The 9,752-nt window shown below is 40.2% G+C and overlaps 1 protein-coding gene across 1 annotated transcript; it reads left to right on the plus strand.

Annotated features, from left to right (window-relative positions):
- The first annotated feature begins 8,908 nt into the window (after positions 1–8,908).
- LOC140801079 (auxin-responsive protein SAUR50-like) lies at positions 8,909–9,552 on the plus strand. Its single transcript, XM_073156080.1, has one exon. It carries the CDS (start codon positions 9,101–9,103, stop codon positions 9,398–9,400), a length of 300 nt encoding a protein of 99 aa, XP_073012181.1. The 5' UTR covers positions 8,909–9,100; the 3' UTR covers positions 9,401–9,552.
- The last annotated feature ends 200 nt before the right edge of the window (positions 9,553–9,752 follow it).

The raw sequence follows: 9,752 nt of genomic DNA on the forward strand, positions 1-9,752 counted from the left end.
AAAAGCATGCCAAAAGCTTATGCATGATTTTTTTTTAACGTGAAGAAACCTCTCTTACTAAAACATGAAAAATATCTTGAATGGATTACACATGGATTAATTAATTTTGCATCAACCAAAGATACAAGATTCACTTACTATCGCTCCCACCACACCAATGGCTAATGATTGAAGCCCTTTCTTGCTCGCATCCTTCGAGTTCCAGAACGATTTGCTCGTAGGAAAATTATAAAATTTTAATAATTAATAGCTTCATGAGTTAGGGTTCTTTCGGCCCTAGTTTGAATAGGATTGGAGTTCGGAATAAGAAGTTATGACTAAAAGGGTGAGTGAAGGTTAGAATCGGACTGAAATAGATTATCCGATGTTGCGGAAGTCGTCGAAGGTAGCGGACAACTGTGGGATGGTGGAGGTCAGCTGTAAGGGTGGGTGGCTCATGAAGGAAGATGGTGGCTAAGGTTCGGAATTTTGGAAGGGTTATAGGGTTAAGATCTACTCTTAGGAAAATAAAGATAATTTAATGGCTCAAATAAAAGATAAATATGAAATAATACAATAATTAAACTCAATATTAATTCCACACCTTCTAAATAATCCGTAACCTCTTTATTTATTGAAGAAGAGTCTTACTGGGTCGGATCCGATTCACTCTATTAGGCTTACATCTGTTTTAATTTGAAATTAAAAGCGATAAGCAAAATCACTAACTAGACTTGACACAATTTGACCTAACTGACTGGACTTCCATGGTTACATCATAATTATCCACCACGCTCCCAACACCTTGTCCTCAAAGTGACTAGTCTTTCACGTCCTTATACCTGTATAGCTTGTCATGCAAGTTGGAGGACTCAGGTTCTTCTTCTTCAAGACCAACTAAGAACATGATATGAGTCAACTGACGCTTGCATTTGTGACTAGAGGTGAAACAATCATCACAGTAGAAGCATAAGCCTTCGTTTTGCGCTTCCAAGTCATTTGGCACAAATTAATGCATGATCTGGTTGTCGTTATGTTGGGCTGGGGTAGGTACATCCTCTGGTAGGCCTTGAGCCTGGGTAATCTTCCTTCTCTCCTCCTTGCATGCCTAGTTTAGCTGATCCAACTTTGACTCAATCAGAATTGTCAATGAGAAGGCTAAGGAGGGCCTTAGGGCCTTGATCTCAGTCTAAATGTTAGGCTTGAGCCCATTGAAAAATGTGCTCTTTAGGGTTGAGTTTGACCAGTTGGTAACCCGGTTGCAGATCCGTTTGAACCTCTCTCGATAAGCTCAAACTATTATTGACTAAGTCAGCTTAGTTAACATGACTTGGAAATCCTTGTATTGGGTTAGACCAAACCAAGCATAGATCACATTAGCAAAAGTCTATCAGGATCCGAATGGTCGAGTATGTTACGTAGACTTGTACCACCTTATCGCCACACCCTCCAAGTGAAACAATGCTAGCTAGACATCTAGTGGTTATGGATGTCAAAATAAACGAGCGGCTTAGGCTCGACTCAGCCTCACCTCCACTAATGTTCAGGCTTGACTCAACTCGATTCAAGCTGAGTCGAGCTTGAATTGAAGCTGGCTCACTCAGGCTTAGGTCAATAGGCTCGTTTACTCCCTTTTCCTCACCCACCCAGACCAATGTCAAGTAAATCGAACGGTCCACCCTTACCCATCATAATCACCCCACCTAGCCATCCTATCGCCCACACTTAACTATCCGACCTCCTCTTCGTCGACCTCCTTTAGCAACCCGTCGACACCTCTTCCTCTCTATCGGCATCCTCCTCCTCTTCCTCCATCAACTAAAATGTCTCCTCTAGCCTCTTTTAGTAGCCTCCTCAATTGACATTAGGCTCGACATCGGCGTTAGTGTCAGCGTTGGCCTCCTAATCTTCCTCCTCTTCGTCGACCTCCTTCGCTTCCATCAACTGTCTCCTTTAACCTCTTTCCGTGACCTAATCCTCCATCAATGTTGGGCTTGGCATTAGCGCTAGCCTCCTCATCTTCTCTTCATCGACCTCCTCCTCCTTGTCCATCGACCATATCCTCCAGCCTCCTTATCCTCCATCGACAAGTTGCCACCACCTCCTCCTCCTCCATCGATAAGCCACCACTACCGCCTCCTCCTCCTCTATTGACAAGACACCAGTGCTGCCTCCTCCTACTCCTTTGACAAGTCACTACCGCTGCTTCCTCCTACTTTTTCGACAAGTCACCACTGCCACTCCTCCTTCGGCAAGCTGCCATCCCTGCCACCACTGCCTCCTTATCCTCTAATCAAGCTCGGGCTTGGCTAAGGCTTGGTTAGTCTTCAGCTCAAGCTTGACTTGAGTTGAGCTGAGGCAAGCCTAAACAACATATAGGGCATGAAATTAATTTTGAGTTGAGCTTGAGCTAGAACTGGCTCGCTCAGGCTTGGCTCGTTTACACCCCTGCCGATGGTCGAGTATGCCATGGTACATAAAAAATAGTTTATTAGATAGGTCTAGCCTAAAGGGTCTCCTCCTAAAAATATTACGAAATTCAGCTTAACAATCCGATCTTGGATCCCAAAGCCTATCATCGCGGACCAAGCAACCTTATGGTTAATGCTAGTCATGTGGGTTATAGGCTCACGGGTCTTGCTTAGTTAGCTAATCGAGCCCACTAAGTCATTCTACCTACCATTCTTAGGCTCATTCTTAAGCCCAAGGTCATGATCATGGGTCCAAAACTAATTCACATAAGGTGGCCGAACTAGTTCACCAAAATTTGACCGCTTTAGGATTTGTGCACCTCATCTCCTCCATGTAAATGCCCTAACTTTAATTTTAGACCCAAACTTGTGTTTCAACCTAAGGGCGCCGCCATAGGTTGCTCCAGCTAGTCCCTACGATAGTGGAATGCTAGCATGGATGGTGGGAGGAGATTACTTAGTTAGCTACATGGGCCACTATGGTGTGCCTCCGACGGCCCCTAAGATCCTTAGTGGCTATGATTGGTACCCCAGGCCTCACTCTAGTGGAACTACGGCTTTGGGACAAGTATTGGGTGGCACTCCTTTTAGAGAAGGCTCAATGAAGGCCAGAGGGAAGAAAGGCGTTCTATCTAGCCATTTGATTCTTGCCGACATCTGCGCAGATCACATGCTTGTAGTTAGCTAGTGGAAGCCAACCATTGCAATTGGTGGTCGCTGGAATGTCGGCCTCGAGTCTACAGTGCTTTAATTTGCTATAGCTAGGAGGGCCATCATTGGCAACCTAGATCGTCACTGGTGGAAATCATAGTTAGGGAAGACAATGATGGGCTTATCGTGGAAGGCTACCTTGATATCTCTACAACTATAGTCTGGGTCTACATAAGTGGAATCATCCCATCATGGCCGGCGGCACTAGCAATGCAAGGGGTTGGTGTCAAGGCTTAGAGTGTCTTTTCAAGCCTCTTGGTGTTCTCCTTAGCAGATCTTCTGGATTCCTCCACGGATTTGAGTATTGTTATTTCCCATGGGTGGTTCATTGATGGTGGTGGCTGGTGGTGTCAAGAAACACTCCATAGGGACAAAGATAAGTTCTTAGTCCTCCATGGTAGCGATCTCCCTAGTTTAACTTTAGATCGAGTGTTCAACATCGATTGAGGAATGCTTGCTTCTATACCATTGTTACAAACTAAATCTGAAATGATTTGCTCATAGAAAATTATGAAAATTTGAAAGATGGTAGCTTCATAAGTTAGAGTTCTTTTGGCTCTAATTTGAGTGGATTTGGAGTTCCGAGCAAGAAATTATGGTCAAAGGTTGAAGAAAGGTCAAAATTAGGCTGAAATAGATTATTTGGTGTTGCGGCAGTCGTTGGAGGGTGGTGGATGACTATGGGATGGTGGAGGTTGACTGTAAGAGTGAGTAGCTCGTGGCTCATAGAGGAAGATAGTGACTAGGGTTTGAAAGTTTGAAAGGGTTCTAGGGTTAAGATCTACTCCTAGAGAAATAAAAATGATCTAATGACTCAAAGAAAAAGAATATATTAAATAACTAAACTCAATATTCATTTCACAGCTCTAATTTGCTCAATTGGGCTTACATCTACTTTAATTTAAAATTAAAATCAATAAGAAAAAACATTAACTAGATTTCGACTCCACTCGACTCGTAACATGAACAACTCCATAAAACTAGATTGCCTCTAGTTAGTTGTCTTCGACTAGGCCACGATAGCTCTCCTTTGGTTATTAATGTTCATTTGCTAATAACTAAGCTCATCCATTGTGCTTTAGGACATGATTAGTAAAAGCCAAGCACGTTGACAATTGAACTCCTCACACTTGTAGGAAATTAACCTCCATTGAGGATCATAGAACTCTCCAATGTTAATCTTTTGTCTGCCTTGAATTCATTGAAGTTCTCTAATCCCTGTGATCCTTTTATAAGTATAGAGGAACATTTATAATTAGGGCTTGATGAATTGCAAAAGTAAACACCAAGCCTCAAACAAATTTTAAACTTTCCTTCTCAGTTTTGAGCTGGATCCAACCAAACTTATTTTTTTTAAGCATTCCATAGCCAAAGTTGGATAGCGGTTTGAACCAACTAGAAATGGTTCAAACCTTTCTCCAGGATTGCTAAAGTTTTTTTTTTTTTTTTTTTTTTATCTTCAATCTTTGATCTTCAATTTCTTTCCACATACAATGTCACGTCGCCTTTGGTAAAGATGATTTTCTATCCGATTTGATAATCTGAATAAAATTCAACATAAAATTTGCAAAGGTAATTAAGATCGATCCAACCATTGGATCGATCTGAGATTCGATTATGTTGTTACTCTATGAGTTAGGAATCCAACGCAACTAGAATCTCATCGATCATATAAGTCGATACACAGTTATGTAGGAAACAATAACCAATTATCAGGAGGTAGTGGGATGAATGTGGAATATATGGTTAGGGTTATGGGAGATAATTATGGTATGGTGGATGGATTAGTACTTTGAACTAGGTAAAGTAGGAGAAGGAGCTTCTAGGTATGGCGGGTTGCTAAAGGGAGGAGGGAAAAGCAACGGATGATTAATCTCGGCCATAGATGAGAACTCGGCTTGAATTATGAGAGGGAGGAAGGAGGGAGAAGATGGCTCAAGCCTAAATGAAAATCAATTCCAATGTTCAATAATCCAAAGAGCCTATTTTCCACATATTTAGAGGCTAGCCAAATATAAAAAAATGTTAAACAAATCCTATTATGACTTAACTTATTCATCGCACGTTCGAGCGCACCTCGATCATGTTCGAATGGCCAAAACTCATTCTCTATGTGTGCGAATGCAAATCAGGCATTCGAACGCTATCCATTTTTCTTTGAACACACCTATCAGAAACTATCTTATTTTCTTAAAGCTAAACAAAAATTGATACAAATTAAAACGGTTTAATCATGTCCACTATGTAGCTAAATCAATAACAGCAACATACAAGTCTTTCAGAAGTAGTGTCACTTCATACATAAAATTCTAAGTTATGTAACATGATTACCAATATTTTGTGTCCATAAACTTATTATTAAAAATTACTGTAATCACATAAAGTATAAAAACCATCGGTCTTTAATAATTTAAACATTGAGTAATTAGTGAGCTACTATGGTATCACAATAGAGCTACTTTGATACGATTCAGACTTCACCGATGTCTTCTCGAGCATGGATACACTTTAGAGGTGTCTTTATTTCTTGTTTTAGTGTTTAATTTTGATAATCTCTGATACCGCTTGTTAAGATCTGGAATCAAAGATAAGCTACGCAACTATTCCTTCAATATCTGAATATATTACAGGAATCAATCTGCGCAACCATGGAAAAATATTCGTCATATATTCTCCTATAGTCTTAAAATTACAAAACTAATTGGGTTTGATCCATAACTTCCTAACCTACAATTTTAATATTTACACCCTTCGTAGATTCGAACTGTAAAAGGGACAAAAACACGGAATAACGTGGGTGATGGTGGTGGTGACGGGTGGAGTGGATGTTAGGGTTATGGATGGGTATGGAGATGAAGGGATATAGATGAAGGGAGCGAAGTGGTCGAGATTCCAAAGAAGAGGGGTGGCTTGACAATCGAGGGAGATTAGAAGTTAGGAGAAACCTTGCCAATGATAGAGGTGGAAGGTTGGTGAAGAGGGAGGAGGGAGAAGTCTAGAGAGAAGATAGGAGGCAAGAATTCAATAATCCAATAGTATCCTAAAGTTGGCTACTATCCACATATATATAGAGGCTAGCCAACAAGTCCTAAAATAATAGGAAACCCTAATTCTAGAGGATTCCCGTCGATCGTGTTCCGAATACGCTTGATCGCGTTTGAACGCACCAAAAGACATTCTCTGTATATGTGAATGCGATGCAGGCGTTCGAACTCGCCCAATCGCGTTCGAACGCACAATATGCATTCTCTGTATTTGTAAACTTGATGTAGGCGTTCGTAAGAGCGTTCGTATGCAACCCCACCTACGTTCAAATGCGACCTATAGGAATTTTATTTTAATGAAAATAAATAACTAATGCAATAAAAAAATATCCTAACTAAGTGTATCAAATTCATAGAAAAATAAGTTTTGGGTATGTCACGTTCGAACGTGGGTGGAGTGCATTTGAATGTGCTTGTGAACGTCTGTATCAAGTTTGCACATACAGAGATTGTGAAATGTGCATTTGAACGCCACGTTTGAACATGCTTGCGAACGCCTGCATCGCGTTCACACATACAGAGAATGCAAAATGTGCATTCGAACGCGATCGGGAGCGTCCGAACACGGTCGGCAAAAAATCTACTATTTTAGGGTTAATAATTACCATTTTTGAATTATTTGGTTAGCCTCTAAAGGTGTGGATGACAACCATAGAATCATTATCGAATGAATTGAGTTTTGCCTTGTCTTCTTCGTCTTCTTCTCTCTCGTTCTCTCGTTCCCCGGTGTCGCCGTTTCTAGCCTCCCTCGACCGGCCAATCACCCTAGTCCCTTAGGGGGGCGGGCCCACTCCTCCCCCTTCTTTCAATCTATTTATCACTTTGCCCTAACCCTTCCATCACCCATAACTCTTCCATCTCCAAGTACTCACTAGTGCCACCCTATTAACGCCGGTTCACTAACCTTCACCAACACTAAGGATCTCGTGCCTCTATCAACGGATTCTAAGACAAACTCCCTAATATTTGTCCACTAATTGGACGATATCTGGAGATCCCACCGTCCACTGAACTTGATTTGTTGTAAAGCTCTTTTTCGGAGATAGAACATATTAATATTTCACGTCAATCTGACGACTGAATTTTTCAAGATCTATTTTCAAAGCTCCATGTCAGATCTTGTCCAAATCTGAAAATCGGAATAGATCGAGTCTTGGCCAAAATGGGAGATTGATCATACTGTGTTCAAAATCTGCCAGGCCCATTTATCATTTAAAATATAGAAAAAGTGAATCTCTACTTTGTGAGTCCATCAATATAAATTATAAAATTCACAGTTCTCAAATAGCTTATGTTTTTAGAGTAGGTGGTGCGTTATCACGTAGCAAAGGGAAATGATTGATCAAATTCTTCACAGGTTTCTGGGCTCGAGGTCTTAACCCTATTTCACCTCTTTGAATTCTTGTCTACTTGGTTGGAGGTGATTATCAATTGCACCGATCTTTATTAACAAGACAACAATACATTGGCTGTTTGTGACTTATTATTTGATTGGGGTTAACACCTTAAGGCTTTAGGCCTCTTGGTAGGAGTGAAAATCGGATGCTGATAAAATATAATCAAATTATGATATTTTATTTAGAGATAATTAACAAAATATTAAGGGTTTTTAAAGAAATAAATTTTTTATATGTCAAATACATATAAAATTAGAAAAATTAATTTTTACAAATAATATATAATACATCATTAGTAACAATATTAATATTTACTATTTAAATAAGCTAACTAAAAATTATAAAATATTTAAAAATATGCGAATAAACGGATATCCGTATCTGAATCTGAAAATTATATTCAACCCGTATCTAAATGCATACCCAAATTTTTTTTTAAAAATTCTATATATATTCGAATCTGATAGAAATTTTTTATTCGAATTGGGTCAGATTGTAGAATTAATCCGACCCGTTTTCATCTCTTATCTCTTCGTAAAGAACGAAATAATGATAGGACTTTCTGTTATATATTATATATATCCAACATACTACCTAAGAGTTTGAATAAACAGCTATACTTTTGTATATGTTCGTGTAAAAATCTTGTAGGTATATATGTCTAGTTTCACGACTAACTTTAGAATATAGATCCTTCGTAATGACCTTGATCTTAAAGGTAGCTTTAGTCTACAGTGCCACTCCCATCTCGGATAGAATGTACCATCATTAAATCAACCTGATTGCCAGTAGAATCGTTCTAAAATAGCAAGTAAAGCTTCCAAATCGTGTCAAAATAAGACAAATCCAATCATAGTGCTTAGAGAACAACTCTCTAGCGTGACCACGGAAAGCTCCATTCTATCTGAAATCGACAATGGTCATATTCCAAGGTAGAACTTCTTTATCAATACAGCTAATTAGCAAGGAGGTAACACTACTCCCATCTATAATCTCAGTGTTATCATTTTCATAATAAATTGCAGATCCAGTAGCCTATTACTTTGTACGACAAAGGCTACAGAGCTCCTGGTAGCTAGTCAGGTAAGGAGAGGTCCCAACCTGAGCAATTGGCAACGATGCCTCGAACTATTCACGTTGCTTGCCGGAGAGCATTCTGGCCTTACATAATTACGTACATCGCATACTATTCGACCACAAGTAGTTGGCAAGTCCCCTTCACCAGGCAAGCGCATGTGAATCCTGGCCTTGTGGACGTTTAATTTGATTATTTTCGTTCAGTTTGGGGATATCTGGTCCAATGTGCTCTTCCACCTTGTACCCCACAAACACATGCCAATGTCGCTGCTTCTCTACGGATAACGGATATATAACCCCATCGGCTCATCCAACTCCCCACCAATCTTCGTGACTTTCTTTCTACTTTCCCACATTAATACCTTCTACATCTATTAAGTAAAGCCGTTCAATAGAGCAACATCTCATCCTCAAATTAAGAATGGCTATATTGCTACAGAGCAAGCTCTTCCAATCTGCAGGCTTGAAGCAGGTCCTGAAGCGTTGCTCGAGCCTTGGTAGGAAACAGCATGGCTTGGACGTGCCAAAAGGCCACTTTGCCGTCTATGTAGGGGCGAATAGGAGCAGATTTGTTGTTCCGATCTCCTATCTTGCCCAACCGGAGTTCCGGTCCCTTCTCCGATGCGCCGAGGAAGAGTTCGGCTTCGATCACAACATGGGTCTCTCTATCCCGTGCGAGGAGGAGGCATTCCTCTCTCTCACTTCTTCCCTGAGAGTCTAGACCGTATTCGGAGTACTTCTATTCTTGTATGGGCTTACAAAAACCCATAAGAATTATTGGCGGTTATACTTGTATATAAGAGTGGCGCGTTTGGCGCCCTCCCCTGAAAAAAATTGCTAGTTTATCAAGAAATGGCGAGGACTCGTTCTCAAGATTCTGTGAACCATCTCTGTTTTTCTTTCCATATTTTTCTCTTGATATATATAGTTGATTACTTGGAAGACGTATGATTTTAAATTTGTCACACAAGCAAATTAAATATAGCAGTAATGAATGCTTCTAGATCATTTATGCCCTTAAAAGCAATTTTGATCATACATATTAGAGTACCAGGAACAGCAATGGAGATGCA

The sequence above is a fragment of the Typha latifolia genome, chromosome 14, assembly GCF_019914945.1.
Source record: "Typha latifolia isolate L0001 chromosome 14, TyphaL0001v2, whole genome shotgun sequence".
NCBI classification, from domain to species: Eukaryota; Viridiplantae; Streptophyta; class Magnoliopsida; order Poales; family Typhaceae; genus Typha; species Typha latifolia.

What these genes read in the sequence shown, in the direction of transcription:
- LOC140801079 (XM_073156080.1), top strand. Translation starts at nt 9,101, where the DNA reads ATGGCTATATTGCTACAGAGCAAGCTCTTCCAATCTGCAGGCTTGAAG.